Source organism: Colletotrichum jinshuiense, chromosome 10 (genome assembly GCF_051148585.1).
Source record: "Colletotrichum jinshuiense chromosome 10, complete sequence".
NCBI lineage: Eukaryota > Fungi > Ascomycota > Sordariomycetes > Glomerellales > Glomerellaceae > Colletotrichum > Colletotrichum jinshuiense.
Genome location: NC_139303.1, coordinates 1,175,226 through 1,197,727, shown reverse-complemented (window position 1 = coordinate 1,197,727; position 22,502 = coordinate 1,175,226). Strand labels below are relative to the sequence as shown.

General features: G+C 51.0%; 6 protein-coding genes across 6 annotated transcripts; 3 read left to right on the top strand and 3 right to left on the bottom strand.

Annotated features, from left to right (window-relative positions):
* Window positions 1-267: 267 nt before the first annotated feature.
* EsH8_X_000286 (60S ribosomal protein eL8) lies at window positions 268-1,437 on the top strand (the record flags this gene model as incomplete). The annotated part of the gene is made up of 4 exons (XM_083274374.1): window positions 268-270; window positions 526-600; window positions 662-1,171; window positions 1,237-1,437. 4 exons carry the CDS (start codon window positions 268-270, stop codon window positions 1,435-1,437), a joined length of 789 nt encoding a protein of 262 aa, XP_083119766.1.
* A 3,242-nt stretch (window positions 1,438-4,679) lies between these two features.
* On the top strand, window positions 4,680-5,592 carry EsH8_X_000285 (carbonic anhydrase; the record flags this gene model as incomplete). The annotated part of the gene is made up of 3 exons (XM_083274373.1): window positions 4,680-4,695; window positions 4,790-4,900; window positions 4,997-5,592. 3 exons carry the CDS (start codon window positions 4,680-4,682, stop codon window positions 5,590-5,592), a joined length of 723 nt encoding a protein of 240 aa, XP_083119765.1.
* A 521-nt stretch (window positions 5,593-6,113) lies between these two features.
* On the bottom strand, window positions 6,114-6,930 carry EsH8_X_000284 (Ran GTPase-binding protein NTF2; the record flags this gene model as incomplete). Its single annotated transcript, XM_083274372.1, has 6 exons — window positions 6,114-6,224; window positions 6,289-6,387; window positions 6,461-6,532; window positions 6,590-6,654; window positions 6,750-6,767; window positions 6,921-6,930. 6 exons carry the CDS (start codon window positions 6,928-6,930, stop codon window positions 6,114-6,116), a joined length of 375 nt encoding a protein of 124 aa, XP_083119764.1.
* A 1,197-nt stretch (window positions 6,931-8,127) lies between these two features.
* On the bottom strand, window positions 8,128-8,792 carry EsH8_X_000283 (DOPA-like domain-containing protein; the record flags this gene model as incomplete). Its single annotated transcript, XM_083274371.1, has 3 exons — window positions 8,128-8,405; window positions 8,471-8,553; window positions 8,611-8,792. 3 exons carry the CDS (start codon window positions 8,790-8,792, stop codon window positions 8,128-8,130), a joined length of 543 nt encoding a protein of 180 aa, XP_083119763.1.
* A 1,292-nt stretch (window positions 8,793-10,084) lies between these two features.
* On the bottom strand, window positions 10,085-16,865 carry EsH8_X_000282 (CCR4-NOT core subunit CDC39; the record flags this gene model as incomplete). The annotated part of the gene is made up of 4 exons (XM_083274370.1): window positions 10,085-10,123; window positions 10,200-16,141; window positions 16,200-16,521; window positions 16,614-16,865. 4 exons carry the CDS (start codon window positions 16,863-16,865, stop codon window positions 10,085-10,087), a joined length of 6,555 nt encoding a protein of 2,184 aa, XP_083119762.1.
* Window positions 16,866-18,357: 1,492 nt separating this feature from the next.
* Window positions 18,358-21,749, top strand: EsH8_X_000281 (uncharacterized protein; the record flags this gene model as incomplete). The annotated part of the gene is made up of 5 exons (XM_083274369.1): window positions 18,358-18,400; window positions 18,451-18,555; window positions 18,618-18,904; window positions 18,973-21,520; window positions 21,580-21,749. 5 exons carry the CDS (start codon window positions 18,358-18,360, stop codon window positions 21,747-21,749), a joined length of 3,153 nt encoding a protein of 1,050 aa, XP_083119761.1.
* Between the last annotated feature and the right edge of the window lie 753 nt (window positions 21,750-22,502).

Sequence of the window (22,502 nt, the reverse complement as noted above, 5' to 3'; positions counted from 1 at the left end):
GACGTATCTTACCTAGGTGAGTAGTTTTCATCAACAACTGAGCTTATGTAAGGATACCCTTATGGGACGGGGGAATATGATGGATCACGTGAAGATAGCGATGGCACGGAAGCTTATCGGAGACCCACTAACCAGTAGCCCTAATTTTTTTCCCTCTGCCCACAGGCCGAAAAGAGTCTTTTCTTGTCCCGCCCAAACTCGTTGTCCTCGCAGTTGTGCAGTCCCCCATCCATCCCCCCCAAAGGCAGCATCACGACAACCGACAAAATGGTGAGTACACATTGAACGTCTACCAATTCGTTTGCCCTCGAGGCCAACGCCCAGCGATGCTCTTGCGCGCTGAGGATTTTCCATCCGCCCATCAGCTCTCAGCATGTTCGCGTGCTGGGACAGGGTGATGATGATGATTTGGCTGGAGGGGACGGTAATTCATTCTGAATGGATTCACCGTCCTCCTCTTTAGAGTTCAAGGAAGACACAAGTTGATTGGAACAACTCGCTGATGTCTTTCTTTCTCAATGACAGCCTCCCAAGTCCGGTAAGAAGGTGGCTCCCGCCCCTTTCCCTCAGGGAAAGGCTGGCTCCAAGAAGGCTCCCAAGGTCAGTACCGTCTCAACTTCCACTCCTCGCGCAGCGCCAATGAGGCTGACGATCGACATAGAACCCCCTTCTCGAGCGTAAGCCCCGCAACTTCGGCATCGGCCAGGACATCCAGCCTCGTCGCAACTTGGCCCGCATGGTGAAGTGGCCGGAGTATGTGCGCCTTCAGCGCCAGAAGAAGATCTTGAGCATGCGCCTCAAGGTCCCCCCTGCGATCGCCCAGTTCCAACACGTCCTGGATCGCAACACTGCCGCCCAGGCTTTCAAGCTCCTCAACAAGTACCGCCCTGAGACCAAGGCCGAGAAGAAGGAGCGTCTCGTCAAGGAGGCCACTGCCATTAAGGAGGGCAAGAAGAAGGAGGATGTCAGCAAGAAGCCTTACACTGTCAAGTATGGTCTGAACCACGTTGTCGGCTTGATTGAGAACAAGAAGGCCTCTCTCGTCCTCATTCCCAACGACGTTGACCCCATTGAGCTGGTTATTTTCCTTCCCGCTCTCTGCCGCAAGATGGGTGTTCCCTTCGCCATTATCAAGGGCAAGGCCCGTCTCGGCACCGTGGTCCACAAGAAGGTACGTGGGCAACTTTGCATTGCTGGCAGTATTCAGTTTTTTGTTTAAATACTGACGTGTTACAGACTGCCGCTGTCCTGGCCCTCACCGAGGTCCGCTCCGAGGACAAGAACGAGCTTTCCAAGCTTGTCTCCGCCATCAAGGACGGCTACCTTGAGAAGACTGAGAACGCGAGAAAGCAGTGGGGTGGTGGCATTATGGGTGCGAAGGCCCAGAAGCGGACTGAGAAGAAGCAGAAGGCTCTTGACAATGCCATCAAGGTCTAAGGTGGATCAATACCCAGGTTGCTTTTAGTGTATTAGGAGACTAGGCCACTGGAGGTTATCGGATTCATAAAAATTGGCAAGGCGTCGGGATGATCATTTCATTGGGTTTTCAGTTCATGCTTGCTCCCTTGCTGTCGTGCCCTGACGACGCAAAACTACCGTGACTGTACGTAACCGACATCTGCTCCGAATAGACGGCTGTCCAGAACCAAAGTTTATTATGCTGAGAGGTGCTGTAAAAACTTGTCGTCAATATTCTGCTGGGCTTGCATGCTCTGTCAACCTTTTGTTTCCTAGGGCGTCGGCAGTACTGATAGTATTTCTCAATCGCTCGTCATCCAACGGCCCGCCACGCAGGGACAAAAATACCGCCAGGTTTTCAAGCGTTGTTGAAAGCACCACTACAAAACCAAAACGAAGTAAACGAATCTTCTGAAAATTCGTAAAGCACTTGTTACGTTTTTGTGAAAGTCTTGTGCTTACTTTTGTTGGAGTTGGCGAACGGGGAAGATCGCAAGTTTGCCGACCGAGGTCTTTTGTCCCCCGCGTGCCTGCAAATGCTTTAGGGCGCATATAACAGGGTAGAGAGCGGGAGTTGGATAAGCAGCAAGTTAAACTTAGCGGTGGGGTTGATCGGCGGTGGCAGATGCCAAACTCCGAGTGATTCAACAGGGCTCTGCCGATGCGAGATCAGCGTCTGAGAATAGATTGAAAACTATGCTGCATGCCAAGCCAAATGAACCTTGAGGTTTTTCCTCTATTCTGTGCACGTGGATTATTATTAGTATCTTTCACAACCAGAACCGTCTCCAATCTCGAAGCTGGGGCCCCAATTTTCCATTGGGCTTCTCTTCCTCTCTTTCTTTCTGTCTCCTGCTCGTATTTCCATGTATACACCAGTATCCAAACTCAAGATTGTCACCCAATCCGGCCACCTGTCCGGACGCTCCTACACTGACAGTCTATATGGACAGGACCGGCACATTTTGCCGGTCACTTCTGCGTGAACAGGCCCGGCACATAGAAAGATGGACGATGCATGTTCAAACATTCGATGAGGAGTACAACCCTGCTAGCTGCTTCTGGTTAGTCAACAACCACAGACTGTTCTCGACAACTCGGCACTTTGGCTCTCCCATCAGCCTGATGGCCTGTATCGATCTTTTCTTGGTGCTAGTATGACTCTGGACGGGCCCATATGCCTGATTGATATCAATCATCATGAAGTACCAGTGGTGTGTAGCGACAAACACCAAATGGCGACAGTCCCCAAGCTGTAGGAGGAGCGCTGAAAAAAAACGTTAAGTTCAAGGAAACGGGATAATGGAACGAAAATGTATAAATAACGGTAGGAAATCGTCGTTGGATTATGATGAATACCTTACCTTCACATCTGTATGTCGAGGCCGGGGCGCGCATTGTTTCAAGGCCGGGATTGCCCTTGGCTCCATTGTTCTTCGTCACTCTCATCAGTCACAACTTGCTTCATATTTCAGAGCAAGTATCGTTCATCATCCCACGACTGCACATGAGACGCGTGGGGGGAGGGGGGTTCTGTGTCGCTTCTCATCTAGTCTCTCGACTGTCAAACGACTAATCAACATGTCAACCAGCCAGCCGTGTCGGCGGTTAGTCGGGTTCAGTATGCAGTGTGCCCATCAATGCATGCTGAGATGGGGCGGAGATTGGACCTTTGGATGACGGAGATGCCCGACCCTGGATGACAATCACACGGAGACGGTGCTTCAGCTTGCATCTGGTGGACGGAGGAGCCAGTCTTGCTCTCGCAGTTACCTCGAGATATTTGTTCACTTTTTTTCTAATAGATCTACCACAAGCAACTGCCTTGGACACCGTAACTGACAGACCAGGGAAGACGCCGCGTCCGCCGGTCAAACTCCCATTTTCAGGCGGATGCGTGTTGCCCTGTAGTTCCACAAAGATTTGAGTAACCACGCAGAATAGTGTGCGAGGGATGGCTTTGGGGTGAGGGGGTTCTCTCCTCTTTCTTCCTCTGTTGTGTGCTTATGCCTGATGAGGCTGGGATGGCACGGTCAAACCCGGCGATTCGTTGAGTCTTGGCTTTGTCTGGATATGTTTGGCTCGGCCTCCAAATGCGGAGGGCTCTCCATCAGGTGTAGTGAACCGGTCGAAGGATGCGGATACCTTACCCCCGAGTGTCTTATGTGTGGTCCAATGTCCAAATATGCGTCGCCATTTTCTACTTATACTACCTCCATGTCTCCTCTGCAGGACTTGATTTGACAGCTCATGGTGTCTCGTGCAGCATCTCGGCTCTCTGTATAACCTCACCCTACCTTTTGACCGTACCATTCCTAGTTCAACCTGCATCAGGTCTTTGGCTTTCAAATTTCATCTGCATTGTCTCATCATCTTCTCCCTCATTGGATCAACCATATAGTCGAGGACCCCCAACACCCCACGTCTAGCTGCACATCTCTGCCCATCTCAGCGCAAGCTTCTTTGACACGGTTGGTACCCCTTTGCATGCCACAATCAATCACTCACGTTCCGTCCTCTCTCTCATCCAACCTGCTGGAGCTTCCCTTGCCCCCGCCTATCCATGCTTTCTTGGATCCTCCGCTGAAGACTCGTCATTTCTCTATATACGCTGATCATCTCATACATCCCAGCCCACACAAACGTTCCGTGAGAAATACCCAGGCATATCACGGCATTCGGCGACAACCACCGCACATCTAAACTTTGTGGCCCAATCCGACTTCCTACATCTTTCCTGATACTCAACGCGCATATCATCGGCTGTGGGGGAAATCGGCTGCTTGTCACGTTCCCATCCTCTAGCGCCTACACCTGTTCCGACCGGCTGCTTACCTCCACTTGAAGACCCCTCCTCTCACGATTGACGCTTGATCTGGGCTGTATACACTATACAGAAACAGAATATCGATTCTTCTTGTGACCGGCCCGGGTCCTCTGCCTTGCCTAAAAACTACCTTAAACCAGGGGGACCTCATATAATACTTGGCTTTTGGCAGAGCAACTCCAGCTGCGCAGGTCTCAGCTAGCTCGCGCCATACAACACCTGGAATACAAGGGCAACGTCGATTAAGCCAACAACCGAGCAACCAAACAGACAACCTTGGCTACCTTTTTAGCACATTGTATTTTCGCCTCCCATCCTCTGCACCCTAGGGTTTAGCGACAAGGTCGCTCTACGTGTGGATAGTCCTACTTGACGGAATAGGTACTTCATTACAATGGCGTTCCATGATCGTAAGTGATGGCAAGAACAGAGGCATTTTATCAGGCGGTCAAGAAATGGCCAGTGTTTGTGACCCGGACGCTAAATAAAGATCTTTCAACGCAGAAAACAAATTCCTGTATGCTCTCAGCTCGAACCAAGCCTGGGCCGGATACAAGTCGCATCAAAACCCTCAATTCTTTCAGAAATTGGCGTCTGGCCAGTCGCCCTCTATTTGTAAGGTTCCCTTATTTTCTTCAAAGTCAGGCAACCAGGCCGCTCGTCCTCACCCGATTCGTGCTCGTCTTGCTAACGTTTGCTGGTGTTGGAAAGTGTGGCTAGGATGTTCCGATTCAAGAGTGCCGGAAACAACAATTCTGGGGCTCGGACCCGGTGATGTGTTTGTGCATCGTAATATCGCAAACATCGTTGCACCAACAGATATCAACACCTCGGCCGTCATCGAATACGCTGTCGCTCACCTCAAGGTGAAGCACGTCGTGCTTTGCGGCCACTCGGCCTGTGGAGGTGCCAAGGCCGCCTTGGGCGATTCGCGCGTCGGAGGCGTTCTCGATACCTGGTTAGTTCCCCTGAAAACTATCCGAGCTCAGAACGCCGAGGAGCTTGCCGGCATCAAGAACGAAGACAGCCGGGCGGTCCGGATCGCCGAAATGAATGTCGAAACAGGCGTGAAGGTTCTCATGGCCAACGTTACTGTCCAAGAAGCCATAGAGGACCGCGGTCTTACCGTCCATGGCGTTCTATTTGACATAGCCAGCGGCCGTATCCGGGATCTGGGATTTGGCAATAAAGTCTCGGGAGACTCTCGGAACATCATCTCAAACGGCGGGGATGAAGAGATTGTTCGCGGCAAACATGCACAGCTGGTGTTCCGCGACGGGGGAAATGCGTCTATGCAGGTTCGTTAACGATTGAAGGGTGAATGAGTTATCAGCAATGGCGATATGTATACATCCTCCGACGGCTTCTCCGTTCGTTGAAGGTGATGGTTTCTTACAGGGAAAGATGTTTAAGGAACGATCTTGGGGTTAGTTTTGTGATGCTCCACATGTGGAATGGTCTAGGAAAGGGAACAGGCGGTAAAGCGAGGTCAAGGTATTAAAGTATCAAGGTGGCATCGATGTTGGACACAAGAAGTAGCAGTAGAATATTCCATCTCTCTCGAGCCTTACAGGCGAAAAGAACCATCTTTAATTCATTGAAATGCTGGTGGTGGGTAGCCTTGCCAACATGCTCGCCTCAACCCCACGCAAGGAGGACTGAAAAGAGAAATTTGCGGGGGACTTATTTCCCATCTCTACCGGTTCCCAATCCCTCAGTATCGAATAGAGGGCTACATCAGGCTATCATCTCCTCTTGGTCCCCGTATTCATGGCTCTTGCTTTATACCCAGGTACGATAGGGTGTATCTCGCTACCAATCGAAAGGCTTAGCCGTAGACCAGCTTGAAGATGTCGTTGAAGACGAAGTAGTTGCCAGAAGGGTCGCGCAGCAGCTGGAAGGCCTGAGTGTAGTTCATGGGGCGCTGCTCCTCGTCGACCTGTATTTTGTTCGTTAAAGATATGGCTCGGCATTGCAGAGAAGAGAAGATATTTTGTACTTACCAGGAGCTGGCCAGTAACAAGAATGACGATGCCGCCCTCGAGAGTGGGCTGGGCGTCGAGGGTCGAGACCTGGTGCTTGACCTTCTCAAAGGGCAGGGACTGTGATCTTTTAGTTAGCCTATCGGCTGCAAGAGTCACAGGGAACAAGCGCATTTTCTTGCGGCCCACGCACCGAGAGCTTCTCGACAATGGAAGTAGCGCCAAGAACGGAGGCAGACTCGAAAGTCAACATAGATTGCTCGCGCTGATGGAGTAATTAGCTTCGAAGCTCAGAAATTCGAGTGGGAAACATATGTCTCACGTAGAGGCTGGCGAGTCCTTTGCGGTCTGAGTCGAACTGGTTGTAGTAGAACTCGATGAACTGTTCTGTTTGCGTAATGAGGGAGTCAGTCTGGCTCACGGTCGGAGGGCGGCGGTGTCGGAAACAAAGATTCGAGTTGTCGAGCGAGGGAAAAACCTACTAGCGATCTCTTGAAATTCTGCATGTTGTATCTCAGTTAGTTATTTGTGAGGCAACTAAGGGAAAAGGAAACGCAGCAATGAGGGAGCGGGGGAGAACGAGCGCAACGCAAAGCGCAGGCGCAAAGATGGGCGCGCAATTTCAAGGACGAGAGAGGGCAAACCGGTCTTACCGTTAGCCATCTTGTCTGATTTCGAAGGGGAAGGCTGCGTTAAGGCGTTGGTGATTTGTTTCTGGTGAGCAAGGAGGATCGAGACTTTTCGGGCTTTTGATGAGAGAGCTTTCGTCAGGCTGAGAAGGAAAGAAGGAGGGGGGTGTGGTTGTGGTGGGTGAGGGGGAACCGACACCTCACAGGGGCATGGGGCGCACACATTGAGAGCCCAAGGCCGCTGGAAAGTACCTACTTTGTAAGCCCAGTAGCTGAAGTAGCCTGGCACCCTGGGCTCCCTGGTTTCCGGTACTCCGTACTATGTATTGACAGCGGGGTTGTTGTCTGGTTGCAGTGGGCAACCCCTTTCAGGACAGTAATATGCGATTAAGCAACTAGTATATGCTCTAGTGAAGTCCTATATACATAGATGGTGGGGTATTTCCTGCTTGTTAGAGCATCTACCATGGGAAGCAAGAAATCGTGGGCTGTATGCAAAAAACAGATATTATGCATATACTGAACTGACTCTTACCTAATGTCAGGTGCCTGGTCTGGCAAGCGAGCCCGCATGGGCCGTGCGCATTCTTGGTTTCCTTCAGCTACAAAAAAATCTTCTCACTTCCTTTCCATAGCTGGTTCCTTCTCTCTATAAAAACCCACGACAATCCTGCTTTCCTATTCCTCTCTGTACTTCGACTTCCAGTCGTTGAAAGCCCGCCCTCCTTTGATATATTTTCGAGGCTTCGTTTTTCTTTCTGATGCTTATTTATTGACAGCGTCGCTCACAGATCCCCCGTAATCGGTAAGAATATTCATTTCGTCGTCTTTATTTTCCCTTAACCTCCTACGTTGATGATTACTTCTTCCATTAAGAACGGCCAACTGAACAATCATGTTGATTCAAAATATATCAAGCTCAACAGTCTGAATGTAGCTTTACTGAAACCATGTGCAATTATATCTCATTCGATGAAGGCAATTGCTAACCTATATTGAAGTAGTTTCGGCACCTGTTGCGTTTGATTAGAGTCGAGTCTCCCATAACTTGACAATCTTAGTTGTCTGAAGACCTGCATAGCTAGAATTGAAGAATGAAAATCATATTCTCCTTTGCAACTCCCAATTCCTCGTCTGTCGATTTGGTTTCCAAGTGGCTACTATTAATTTAATTCATGATAAATCTACTTGCGGCTATTCTCTGCATACTATGGTTCTGCTGTGGGTTATGTCATTCATTATTACGATAGAAGACTGTCGTGTCCAAAGGAAGTCTTTCGCCCATCCAGATGGCTCTCTGGGTATGGTCACGGAGCTCACTGGCGTTGCGGTCAACTCCCTCAACTATCGTATTGGGATGGATGAGCACGGACAAGGGGCCCCTATAGATAGCCAACCAGGGAATGAAAGCTCCAAATTGTGCAGGCGTGAAGAGATTGACTTCAAACATGGCTACGGGATGGGGGCCGACGGGTTTTTCCCAGAATCGGTAGATTCTCAGCTCAGGGACTGGGCCGGTATCAGTACAAAGAATCTCTCCTATTTTCTGCCTAAGTTGGTATTTGTGGACTTACACTCTCTCCGGATGCGCTCCCAGAGGTCCTTGGCGTGCTTAACTTGGTCTGGATTGCTTTGGAAATGATAAATGTGAATGTCACTGTTATATATGCGTTAGCAATGATGTGCTAATCGGATGAGTGGAGAAATTGCTCACAAGCCTCCACGCCGCCCATTGTCTAAAGGCGCTGGGAACTCTTCGTAAGCCTTGCTCAAGCCCTCTCGTGGCGGGTTTTTAAAACTCTTGCCATCCTCGCTGATTATGTTTGGCAACGAAGGAGCGTTTTCGTAGCCCTCAAGAGGGGAAATGTAAGTGTAAAGCGGGGTGTTAGATGCCATTCTGTGGGGGATTTCGTTAAGTGACCTTGAGAATTTTTCGTTGCGTTGATGAGTTGTGTCGAGCGATCACAAGGCGGACAATCGAAGGACATACCTATATGTATATATTTTGAAGGCGACTGGGTTAGTCCTTCTTTGACGTCTAGTCAGGTATTTGAATGAGCTTCAGCACTTAGCTTCTCCGACCAACGTTTTTAGTCACTGGCACTGACGCCATATTTGATAATCACGCGACGAAACCCATGCCCATTTCTAAGCAACCGCGCGCGCAAAAAATCTCTCTGCTTGCTCATGTGCGGGAACCCAACCAGGGGTACGTTCGTGTCCTCGTCCCCAGTAACGTGCTCCAACCACGCCCGGCGCGAGGGCCGCTATAGTCTCACTTCAAGCTTGCATTCTCATTGCCCTTGGACTACTCCTTCTTTATACCCATGCACTGTAGTCAAGCACATCTTATCCACTGTAATTGTGTTTTGACGTTTCGAAGGCTCAAACTAGGAATGCCTTTCAACACGGGTTTCCCATCCGTGCATTTGGGTGGGTACATTTATCTGTGATGTTTCCTCATGCATGACATGCCTCATTGGTAACGTTCAGAGCAAAACCAGCTCTATATTCGCCTCATGCCGCGTACCCTCCTATTTGAGTCAGCTAGTTGCTTTGTAACGACCAAAATTGACCGCCACCTACACATCCCAGAGTATGTCACGGGCGAAAGCGTGGCATTTACAGACCTCGTATTCTTACGATACAACAGAGAATTAAAGGATTCCTCGGCTTCGTCGACATCGTCAATTCCGTCGTGTGGTTATAGCAATGAGCTCCGTCAGCTTAGGCTTGAAGCTACCACACCACCCATTCATTTCTCCAATTAAGACTTAATGACACAGTTGCCCCAAGCCAACGACCCTTGCCGAGGCGAAATGGAGATGTACAGCCCGCGTGCCAACGTATATGTCAGGTGGGAGTCATATTCTAGGTCATAATAGGAAAGCAGAATAAACCCTTGATTTCACGAAGCGACAAATATCGCATGTGCCACCAGAATTCTCATTATCTTACATTAACCACATAAATACTACAGGTTTGTTTTCCGTAATCTCCATGTAGAACGCCTTGAGTTAGGAGTCACCGCCCAAGTAGCCTTTTTTAAAGCACACCGTCCGTTGTCTATGTTGCATTTCCTCCCCTCTGCCGTAGCACGGTAAAGGCTCCAGCCTGACGTGCATACCTTGGTCTCTTCTCATCATATCAGTGATTGGAACTAGCCTTATACCAATTCACACGTGATCTTATGCGCGTTGCAAGATAGCGTGGAAGCGTTCAATGACCTGCAAGCGTTGCGTTAGCCATTGTTGCGTGTTGACGAAGCCAGTGCTCACATAGCGAAGGGCCTTTTCCACTTACCTCTGGGCTTGACTTGACGAACGGGAGATCAAAAAACATGTACTTCTCGTTCTTGAGCAACTCGACAACCGTCACCATGAGACCCCATGGCTGGGGCCAGTATCCGATAAGGCGTTCCCAAAGCACCCGAGTAATTTGCTGCCTGATTTCCGTCTCCTCCGGGTCATTCATGTCCTGGCCAAAAATTTCGAGCAAGACTCGGCTGAAGTAGTTGGTGTGGGCGTTAGGAAAGCGAAGTTGATTCGTAACGCTCGTGATGAGGTAGTAACGAGCCTCTGGGGGCAATTCGTGTAGCAGCATAGACATGGTAGTCACGTCTGAAGAAGCTGGGTTGAAAACATCGGTGCCCTTTTGTGCTGCTTGCTCGACTGCATAGTTACCGACGTGAAGGGTGACCGCTTCGATCACTCGTAGGTTCGCATTGATGGGCACGTACCCAAAGCCAGTCTCGGTCCGTTGCCTCTCGATGATTGCTCGGGTAATATGGGCCAGGGTATCTTCCGAGGGCCCGTTGTGCAAGGCGTGGTCAAGGACTTCGAGCAACCCCAGGTCTCCCAGAATAGACGCAGAGTTGTCGAGGCTGTCTGGAGATTCCCGGACCTCATCTATTCGATCGACCTGCAAGCCGGGAAACAAAGGATCAGGCATTTTGGGGTGAGCCGCAGGATTCGCCGTCAAAATTGCATTGAGAAGCTGCTTGCAGTGGGGTGGAACGCTGGCCGTAAGTTGGTGCGAGTGAGCAGCGAGATACTCCGAGTAGTCGTGTTGCAGAATGACAAGCAGCTTGAGCGTCGCGCGATATATTTCACGCGCCACGTTGGACGGCTCTATTGCCTTGACCTGCTCGCCAATGTGCTCCAGAAGCAGTTGCAGAAGCCTAGTGAAGGCGGCCCAACCAGCGCGATCCTTCATGATAGTAGGCAGGAATGCACGGTGCTGAAGGAGGGAAAGCCAGCCGAAGACAAAGCCTGGAAGGTATTTCGGGCCAAGGTCTCCGAGTCTGGCGGCGAACTTGTGGAATAACTCAGACCTCTCGGCCTCAGGAAGCTGCTCTGCGGTCGAACTGATCTCATAGAGCAAGACCGACAAGAGCCTATGAAACACTCTCTGATTAAAGTGCTCCACACGCTTGACATGGTGATGGTTGAGGACAAGAGTTACAAAAGCCAAGATAGAGTCTAGATAGACGGTACGGCTGGGGTTCGCGGAGGACTCCGTTTCGCCATGCAGTCTAATGAATACGTTGATCATCTTAGCCAGAGCATCGACAGCAAGAAAGGCATCTGTCAACGTTCCAGTCGAATGAACAAAGTGCTCAAATCTTTCCACTGACATATCTGTCGCGATTCTGATAAAGAGGAAGAGATCGTCCTTACTCTTCACCACGCCTCTGATCTGCATTTGCCGAACAAACAGAACAGCAGAGTTCTCTGACGCGTTAGGGTTGTTGCAAAGATGGATCCATTCGTCAAAAACATACTCCATCTGGTCCTGCTGGAATATGATGTCGTTCTCCTGCTGGGCAGTCTGTGGCAGTGTTTGGCCAGAGAGTTTTGCCTTCAACCGCAGGCCAATTGCCGACTCTGGTTCATCTTGTATCCAGGTCCAAGCAGCTTCAAGTGTCCGAACGAAATCTCCATAGAGCGCCATCGGCCGGTTGCCAAGTAAAGTTAGGTCAACCATCTGCTCCAGGAATTCCAGCGAACCTTCCTTTCTTTGCTGCAGCGCCTTAGCCATTGACATGTCAATGTTCCTCCAGTCAAGAAGGTCAGTGCGCAGCAACGCAGCAAGCAGAGGTAGATGCAGAAAGTTATTTCCGGGCTGCTGGCGGAAAAGAGCCGTGACTCGGTTGTTCAGTGTTGGGCCAGAAATTTTCCTTAGGGTCTCGAGAACGTGAACCAAGCTTTCTAGAGCTAAGTTATCCTCAATTTGGCTGAAGATAAGTTGAATAATCTGGTCTGCAGCATAAATAGCGAACTCTTCGGAAGACTGCGATGCTTTGATCATGTGCTGGACCAGGGCATCAACAACATCAAGGACAGGGTGAGGCCTAGGCAAATCTGTAAAATGCTCCTCGCGAGCTTCAGTCGCTACACGTTGAAGTTCCATAAGCAGCTTCTGAACACGCTCAATCAGCGCGCGGCCGTCCATCTGAAATGCCTGAGGTCTTGCACTGGCCATGGCTCCATGTTGGACAGGTGCGTATTGTTGGATTTGGGAGCTAAGATGCTGTACCGCCGGCGCCTCAGTGGTAGTTCCAAGACTAGGCACAGTGGAAAACTGGTCCTGGAGGACCTCATTGGCAATCGATCGAGTCGCGTCAGAAGCCGATGGCACATGTGACGGGGCATTTGATGTGCTGGTTCGAGGCTGGCGGGCGAAATCCTCATAGATTGCCATCTGTTCCGGGTTCAAACCACCCATACTTGGGGACAGCTTAAAGGGGTTGGGAATGGTCCATGCCCATCGGCTGAGAGAGGCATCCACGTATGGCTCGTTGGGCCGCTGGATTCGATGACGACGCCGCGCATCCAACTCAGGCTCAATCATCTCCTCAATTTCCGGCACAGCTCTCTCTTCAGCCTGTTTCTCGATGATGTTGCAGGCGAGATCTAGATTCGAGTTGACGCACATAATGATCGTTCCTTCGGGTAGTCCCTGAGGCAGGTCGTTGGATAGATTTCTCATGTAGTTGGTAAAGTTGGCTCTCAGAGGCTCCTTTGATGTCACTAGCGCCAAGCTGCCAGCCGTCGCCTTGACCATGCTGATTGCCGACGTTCTAACCCTGTTCTCATCGGGCTCCGTTGCAAAGTCTTTGTGGATCATTTGCTGTGTGGAGATGGCGGCAATAGTAACTGATCTGTCCACCACAGGTTGGATGATATCCTGCAAAGCCCGTGTAAGAGCAGTGCGGACGATCTCATGTAGACGAGTAGCAGTGACAACCATCTCGTTTGTAGGTGGTATATGAATAAGGGGGCCAAGATCTGGAATCGAGGCAGCCACCACCTGAGGAGAGAGACCTGCGGTGACACCGGTGGAAATCCCATTGAGTGACAGGTTCTCAAATGTCTCCAGTGTGTCTTGAGGAAGCAGCTCTTGAGCCTCTTCAACAGCCGCACGGTTGAGTATTTCACCAGACGGTTCGATGCTCTTGTGGTCAAGATTAAGGCCTTTGCACAGAACCTCAATCTCGAATTTGAGGTTCAGCTTGAGCTCAGCGTGGTGATAGAGCTCAATGAGCAAATGGATTATATCCATCAGCCAAGGATTCGGGGGCCGAAACACAGTCGAGTTTGCGCCTTGGGTGAGGACTTTGCAAACGAAGGGAATAACTACAATGAGCCTCTTGGTGTCATGAGCTTCAATGAGCAGTTGTTTGAAGGCGATATTTTTGTGCTTAATCGGCTTGTCTCGTGCTAAAGTCAGGAGTCCTAACCAGCCGCCGAGGTTTTTGAGGTGAGACCGCTCGGTTGAATTCTGCATGGTGGCCTCAGAATTGAGCATACGAGCAACGCTGACATACGTCTCTCTCATAACCTCACCCCACAGGATCTTGTCCTCGAAGAGCTTGACGAGCTCAAGATATACTTGATGGTAGTTTGGTTGCATCTTGGCTCGCTCTTCAACCAGGTGACTCGCGAACCATTGCTGATAGCGGTGCTCCAAAATGTCCCGCAATTCTTGGCACATTGTTTGCAAAGTCGTTTCGGTCAAATTGTTCAGAACAAATTGAATCTTCCCCTGCGTGTCACTCGACGGTTCTTCGCAGTCTACTCCGGGAGAGCGTTCAGTAGCATTGATAGAAGTAAACGGAGGTGGTTGCCGTTCCGTGCTCCTGCTATCCGCAGCGCTGCCATTCGTCAGGGGCTCGGCGTTGAATGGTAACCCATGAGGCGTGGCAACGCCATTGCGTGATCGGACAAGTTCTTCCTCATGGTCTCTGACAACATCCTCGGCTTTTTTCCATGCTTCAGTACCTTGAAGGCCAGGTATTTGCAGCAATTGTCGGCAGAAACCGGGCCATTCTCGGAAGCGGGAAAAGAGTTGCATTAAGGCTTGAAGTCCGAACTTGTACATCGAATCCTCTGGCATGTAGTCTCGGACAGCTTCTAGAATCATGCCAAGCCCAATCTTCAGCGGTAGGTCTGATATCAGTTTGTGGGATATGATGCCCCCGAACAGCACTGCGGTGGTTGCAAGCGCCTCCAGAGGATAGTCGACATAGTGCGCGTACTCGTCGAATAAACCGTGGATCATACAAGCAAATACGTCCTGGTCCAAGGGGTCGCGCGAGTGTTTGTATCGATCCAAAACCTCGACTATGTTGCGGACTTGAATCTCGTCGCCGTACATCTTCTTGTAGTGCTCTTCCATTTTGCTGTTGGCAGCAACAGGTAGTGCATTTCCGTCTTTGCCGTTGGCGTCAATAATATCGTCAAATCCCTCGCCGTAGTTGATTAGCCTTGGATAAACAGTTATGCACGACCTTTGAACCATGATGAGATCCTGAAGTGGAGTTTTGGGCAGGAAGTCCTCCAAAATCTGCAAGAAAGCGGCCACCGTTCTCACTTGCAAAGTTGTACTGGACTTGACCGCAGGTTGACCATCCGGGGGCCGTTGAAACTGCAACTCAAGGTTCGCTTTGATGAGCAAGAATTGCAGCAATGAACGGGCAATTTCGTTGCTTCTCTCGGAGTTTCGACGAGCCCAATTAGCCAAGTCCAGGTACCCTTCGGCATGAGCGAGCGCTGCGAGATCAAGTCCAAAACCATTCGGCAAATAGACAAGCTCATCAAGCCACTTATGCTTCAGCGCATGCTCAAAGATCAATGGTAGATCAGTTGGCTTTATAGCGTGAGCATCAACCAGACGCTGGATAACCCATTCCTTGTCCTTCTTCCATAAGCTATCAAGCACGAAATCATATTCCGTTGACCGCTTGTACAGGAAGCTCTCGAAGAGGGAATTTAGCGTGTCCACTGCCATCGTTGGCCAAGGTTTTGGAACCCCAAACGCAGAGACCACAAATATGTCCAAATTAGGCACCACAACTTCCTGGAACAGACGCTTGGCTTCAACGCTCTGCGAAGCGTGCACCGAGTGTAGGGCGACGTGAAACACTGCCGACAACGCTTCGACAGAAACCAGAGCATGCTTGACCGCAAATGCCGCGCGTTGTTGAACATCGGGAGGTGATTGCACATATGTGTCGAGGGTCAGCGTCGGGACCAGACCCGGAATGGTGCTGGCGTCCAGTTGATCGGGCTGGAGGGAGGCGAATGCACATATGAACGACAACTGCGTTTCTGGGTGTTCCCAATTTCCACCCCACAGCTTCTGAACGTCGAACGTTTGATCTTCCTGTGCAATCGGCAATAGCGCGTTGTATAGACGGAGAAACTGCCGCGACGAGATTCGAGCTGACCTCTGATCAAAATACGATACGACGTCTTGCCACCGGAAGGACGAGGGAAGCACCCGGCGCAAAGCTGTGGTCATAACCGAAGGGTCATACTGCGGCGTCTGACTGATTGTGCTGTAAGTGAGGGCGATGGAAACTTGCTCCTCACTCAGCTGAACGTTCTGAGGCCGATTCTGTAGATGTGTGACACACGTCTCCTCGTCCCGTGTGAAATCACTGCCTGTTCTTTGGATATATGTAGCGAGGGCATTCGGAGGCTTGTCGGCAAGTACCCTGACCAAATCAAGTGCTGCAAGTACTTCAGAAGGCGGCGGTGCTTGATCACCGTGCCATCTTGCTTGTACTTTGTAGGCAAGTTCGGCCTTGGATGCAGCATTGAAATTGGGAGGCTGGTACTGAATAAAACGGTCGACGAGGATGGCGATGAAGGAGTCAGTTAAATCCGCGTGCTCTTCTATTTCGCGTCTGGCAAGAATGTTTACGAAAGTCGGAAAATTCGTCGAGAGGATTGCGTCAGCTAGAAGGGAATATTAGCATCAAAAAAGCTAATCTCGACAATCCCGAGAAAAACTCACCTTTGGTCTTGAGGTCTGACCTGGACCCTGTTTTAAAGGCCAGCGCAAGTATTGTTTTTTCCAGTGCATCCAACTTGAAAGCTTCCATAAATGTGGACATATCGAATTCGCGGAATATGTCTTCTGTGCCCGTCTCAATGGACTCGGCAATCTTGTTGGCCTGGTTAACGTCATGGGAGATTTTTTTCATCTCACTCATGAGGAGATGGAAATTTCCATTGGCTCCAGGCCTTGGCTGGCCATGGAATACATGGGCAGCATGGGCTGCGACGAGGCGCGTGAAATACTTTGCGAAAACCTCCATTCCGTGTTCATCGATGAGCTAGAGCAACAAGAAGTGGAATGTATCAGCAAAGGCCTTGTCAACTAAGTGCGGTGTGGTTGCAGATAAGCATAAAAAAGCCGGGGGTTTACCTTCTGTAGTTGTTCTGCTTGTGTCTCCCACTTGGCGCGGTCCTTATCCTCCTTGATGGCGCCCAGAAGGAGGTAAACTTGAGCAACGGCAATCTTGACCAAGGGGTTGGGCCCTGTCGGACTACTCGTACTAGGACTTGCGCCCGCACTCAACGCAGTGGATTGCGATGGATGGGGCGAGTGCCCGGCTCCTGTCTGCAGTGTATGTGAAGGATGTGGAGAGAATGATCCCGATCTTGGTTGTGGGACCATGGGTTAATATTGCGTACTGGGGGAGTGTGGAAGGCGGAGTCGTCTGTCCTGCAAACAATGCAAACCAGACCAGCTTCCTCGCTGAGGCTTCCTATATCGTGCCGCCAAGTAAAGCTACCGCAGCCGAGGACGCCCACATGAACGACCGGTGATCCAAAAGCTATTGAGGGTGGCTGGCGCGTTGTGACGAGCGATGGAAAGTTGGCGATTCTAGATGAAAACGTCGAGAGGTGCGAGTGCACAGAGTCGAGGATGTGCAGGTTGAGTCCAAATCGATTGTGATGCGGTAGGGAGGGGAAGAGAGAAGGGGAGGGGACCTGGCACTTGAGCCAGGTCGATCGAGAGCGCAATCAATTTGCTCGCTGGTCTTTTGGCGAAGGGCTGATGCAGCGGCTTTCAGAGTGATCTGACGACTACCGGGAGATGAGGGAGGAAAGGAAAGGGTGAGAGATGTCGGGAAAGGGTGGACGCTGATCGGGAACGTCTGTCGTGTGGTGCTGGACAGCTCGCAAGTGAGGAAGAAATTAGACTCTGTCTGGATTGACCTACGTGAAGACGTGGAGGCTCAGGTTGCTGGCAAGCAGGGGATTGGATTGGACCTGCCTCGAGCACAGGCGAGGAATGGATGTACCTTAGGTAAGGCAGCAGAACAAGGCGAGGCTAAGCCAGGCAAGGTACCTGCTGAAAGGATGTACCACACTGCTTAACACGACCTACGTAAAGCGTGGAGCAACAACCTTAAGTATTATGTAAGCCTTTCTCCTCTTGCCCACCTTATGAGGGGTTTGCTCAACCACCTAAAGTGAGGCAGGGCCTGCCAAAGAAAGCGAGCAAGCACTTAGGAAGTAACCCAACCGGGAGGTACCCTGACAAGCACGTGACCAGATTGAATGAGGAGGCACCCAGAGGTGGACCAACGCTTGAGTAAGGTTAACGTGAAGATAAATAGGTAAGTACTAGGAGTTTCATGCGTTTTTCCCAAATATACAGTGAATCTCCAGTATGAAACTTTTGGTCAGGTGTTCGAAGAAGGGCGGGCGAATCGCATGGTAGCAGAAGAGTTCATGGTACCGTTGCCCGAGGTTATTCCGAGAGCAAACCGCCTGCAAAGGAGGTCGCCTTATGTAAGACAAGATCTCTTGCTAGCAACCTTACCTTACAAGAACTGCAGGTGGTACGTGCTTCCCACTTCTCGATATGGGTTCCGGGCGGTAGACTGGTTACCCGGCAACGTAACCAAACAATATCACCTACCTTAAGACTAGCGACGGCTCTCCAAATCACAGTTATCCTTGTCAGCCCGACTTCCAACAGTCCCCATTATTCTAAGTGACGACTCAAGAGATCAAATCGTTTTTTCGTGTGCGCCATTCATCTGCAGTTCTTCACAAGTTGCAAAACAGCTCTTTATACGCTACCTGACGAGTCGGCGCTGACCGCCTCAACCCAGGCCTACCACAAGAATAGTGACCTGACGACTATCGCAGGCGGGATGCCTGCAACCACGGTAGAAGGGCCAGCTGTGGCTCTGTCGTGTGCGTTTAAACTGCGGAAACTTCACAACCATAGAGCTGACAGCTGATAGTTGCCAACAACTTTTGGGGCAAAGAAGATGCGGGTGTCGGTCCCCTGCTCGATCGCATGCTTGCTGCTAAGCAAACATGCGATGAATTAAGAGCATTCTATGGTGGTGAGTTATACGATCTATACAACCATGACTTTCAAAGAAACCAGGACTAATGCCCAGCATAGCTCGTGCCTCGATTGAAGACGAATATGCCCGAAAGATGCTCTCGTTGTGTCGCAAGTCGCTGGGATCCCACGAGACAGGCAGTCTGAAGATTTCGCTAGACACTGTTCGAGGCGAGGTCGAATCAATGGCCAAACAACACCAAAGTATTGCTGCACAGATGAAAACGGAGCTAGAAGAGCCCCTCGCCGCATTTGCGGGAGGTATGAAGGAGAGAAGGAAGATTGTGCAGAATGGGATTGAGAAGATTCTCAAAACCAAGATACAGCAGACACAACATGTGAACAAGGTCAGTCGAACTCTCGAGCTCTGGAACTGCTCTCCTCCGATGAGCTCCTTGGTTGACACAAACAACAGACTCGAGATCGATTCGAGCAGGAGTGCCTCAAAATCAAGGGCTACCTGGCCCAGGGTCATATGGTTATGGGCCAAGAAGAGCGGAAGAATAAAGCGAAATTGGAGAAGACACAGATCAGTGTTGCGACCTCCAACACTGAATATGAGAATGCAGTAAAGGCTCTCGAAGACACAACAGCTAGGTGGAACCGGGAGTGGAAGGCAGCAGCGGACAAGTTCCAGGACTTGGAGGAGGAGCGCCTTGACTTCACAAAAAGCAGCTTGTGGACGTTCGCCAACGTTTCATCCACAGTTTGCGTCAGCGACGATGCATCTTGTGAAAAGATTAGACTGTCGCTGGAGAAGATGGATGTTGAGACGGACATCGTTGGTTTCATTAAGGAGCGAGGGACTGGTCAGGAGATTCCGGATCCGCCGAAGTACATCAACTTCTGCCGAGGAGATGTCAACGATACGCAGTCAGAAACCTCTGACGACGACAGTTACTCTGTTGCCCAATTTCCAAGGAGTATCAACCCGGCGTTCAGGACGTCGTCGCCGCAACCTTCAACATATGAATCACACCATGATCCCAACTCAAGTCTTGCACAAGATCTTGGACACAAAGACCCAGTCCCAGCAGCGCCGAGAAACATCGTCCCTGAGGCGGGACGCAAAGAAGCGAACTCTTTCTCTTCCAGACATATGATACAGGAAACAGTGCGGATGGAAGCCAGTCCCTCGTCCAGAGGCTTTACGCCGGACATTGGACAGAAGGATGCAAGCTCCTCGCCAAGGAGCTATCCCCAAGAGATGGGCCATAGGGATATTGTGCCTTCTACTGTTCGTGAAGCACCACCCATAGCGCAAAGAATGGCGCCGTCGTCAGAAAAGCCACGGCAGATAGCTCCAATTGCTCATCAACTTCCTCAGCAGCAACAACAACAACAACAACAACAACAACAACAACAACAACAGCAACAGCAGCAACAGCAGCTACAGCAGCAACAGCAGCTACAGCAGCAACAGCAGCTACAGCAGCAACAGCAGCTACAGCAGCAACAGCAGAGCCGGCCGCCTCTCGGCATCAGTCATCATGGCTCCTTTGCCTCGGTGCCGCATGATCCGTATCCTCTTGATGGCATGACGATGTTGTGTCGTACTGGGCCGCCTTCGGAACGAAGCTCACATCCCCCATCGGCCAGACCGTCAAGCCGTGATTCTCAGAGTGAATACTCGAACCCAACTTCGCTCTCAAGCCAAGACCCACCGAGTGGGACAGTATCCCCCATCAAACAAGAACAAATCAATGCGCCGCCGGCTTCAGATAAGCAGGTCCTCAAAAAGAAGAGCGGGTTCTTCCAAAACCATAGTCCATTCCGTCGCAAAAGTACTAAGGACCCTCAGGGTTCACCGGCCAATAGGAACACCTGGCATCCGGTGTCCGCTCAGGGAAGTCCATCTCGGAGACCACAGCTATATACGCAAGACACTCCGAATCTGATAGGAGACAGGTCAACAATTAGCCCAGAGCCGATCGATGCTAACGCTAGTCTCGCATTAAATGTTGGGCAGAACGTCTTCTCTGTGACAACTCCAGATTTAGAAAAGAGAAAGGGCGCAAATGCCCCACCCACTCAGCCCGAAACTGACCCGATAGCTTTGGCCCTTGCCGAACTCAAGGGCGTTGGCGTGGGCAAACAATCTAGCGTTCGTGTCTCAGCAGACCGCTATCACGGCATCGCCACCCCAACCCCTGGCTCTCAGCCATTCTCTAGGTCGGTACCAGCCGTAAGCAACAGTGCCGTAGCTGCAGGGCTTCGAGGAACACCACCCCCATCTTATGATCAGCAAGTCGTTCAGAGACTCGGAGTTCCCCCTCAAGCAGTAACAGCAAAGGCAATGAAGGAGACATCGCAAAAGTTCACCGACCAGACCCGCAGCATGTTTAACCCGGCGAACCGCCCTGGGTCCGGCGGGTTTGCGGGAACCCCTAGTTCGCGGCCGTTGACAAGAGGGAGCGATGTACCTCGCGCAGCGTCCCCGGCCCCACTTCGAAGCGCTTCACCAAGATCGGGGATAGCAGAAGACCCCCGAAGTGGCTATCGTAGTTCGCCACGCAGTGCTTCCCCGAGATCCGGTGCGGGAGATGATGTCCGGAGTGGATACCGGTCAGCTTCGCCAAACCCTCACGGGTCTCTAGGCAGAGGCGCATCGCAGATGAGCAGCACACCGAGGAGAGGCTCGGAACAGCCATACTACCGACAGAATTCGCCAAGCAACATGTCAAGGACGGCGTCCCCGGCTTCCTACAGAGAGCAAATGCGGCCTGGGAGCAGCCATGTCGCTAACGATATGGCTGTTCAACTTGCACCTATGGGCGATGACGGCTACGGGTCGGTGCGTGGTCGGGGTGGGAACCGCCCCGGAACGAGTTCCAGCAATCGGGCCATGGGTCTCTATGAAGGCGGCGGGCCGCCAGGACAGGGCGACTCGAGGCAACGGAGTAAAAGTGTGGCAGATCCGTCTCGGCAGTACACTCGGGACGGCCGACCCATCTTACATTTTGGTGAGTTTTCAGCAAGGCCTAATGACCTGAAAAGTGAGGCAGTACTGACCAGATAACAGCAAGAGCTCTGTACATGTACCAGGCCGCCATTCCGGAAGAGTTGGGCTTCTCCAAAGGCGACCTCCTTGCAGTGCTGCGTCATCAAGATGACGGGTGGTGGGAAGCCGAAGTGCATGGTAGCAACGGGCGAATGGGACTGGTCCCGAGCAACTACCTTCAGCCGTGTTAACGTGAGTTGCTTGGGACGGTGCCTATATTGATGCCGACACTGGCGTGGGACCAAGTATAAGTCATGCGGGCGTCTAGAGAGAAGTTGGACAAGATGACGAAGGTTCACCACATGAGTCGATAATCGTAGGGATTTATGTCTTGTGCTGTTTTTACTGCTTGGAGTTAGGAGTGACACGACATTAATGTATACATGGTTTTTGTTGTATCTGGACCTGGTTGATTTGACGCAAAATTGCGGGAAGCAGGCAGACCACCACCATAACAACACCACTTGGTGCCCCTCGTGCCTCTGCCACTAGCAATTTTTCTTATTTCTTCCTCTGTCCTTCATTCGTTACCCTCGTCTCCATTGGTCACTTTGCTGTCCTACCTGCAACACTACGTACCCCTACGGACGAGAAAATAAATGAGACAGAATTCATGTCCATTTTCTACCTCATTCGGCACTCGTATGTTTTGTTTCTCTCGGCACCTAAAGAGCATCGCCGTGAAGAAAGCGGTGACAATGCGACGGTCACGGAAAGTCTTCACGAAGCGCTCGAGAGGGAGGCCACTGCCACCAGATTTTCAAGCCTCGTGTACAAATATGTATTAGCGTGTAGCATAGCATAGGGCTACCAGCTTCCGAATGGCATTCAGGGCTTCATCGTTGGGCAGCTCGCGAAAGCGTCATTAGAAATGTACGACCAACAGCCCAAGCAGTTGACCCGTGAGTGACCCCGAAGACCCTTTACTCATCGCACTCACAATG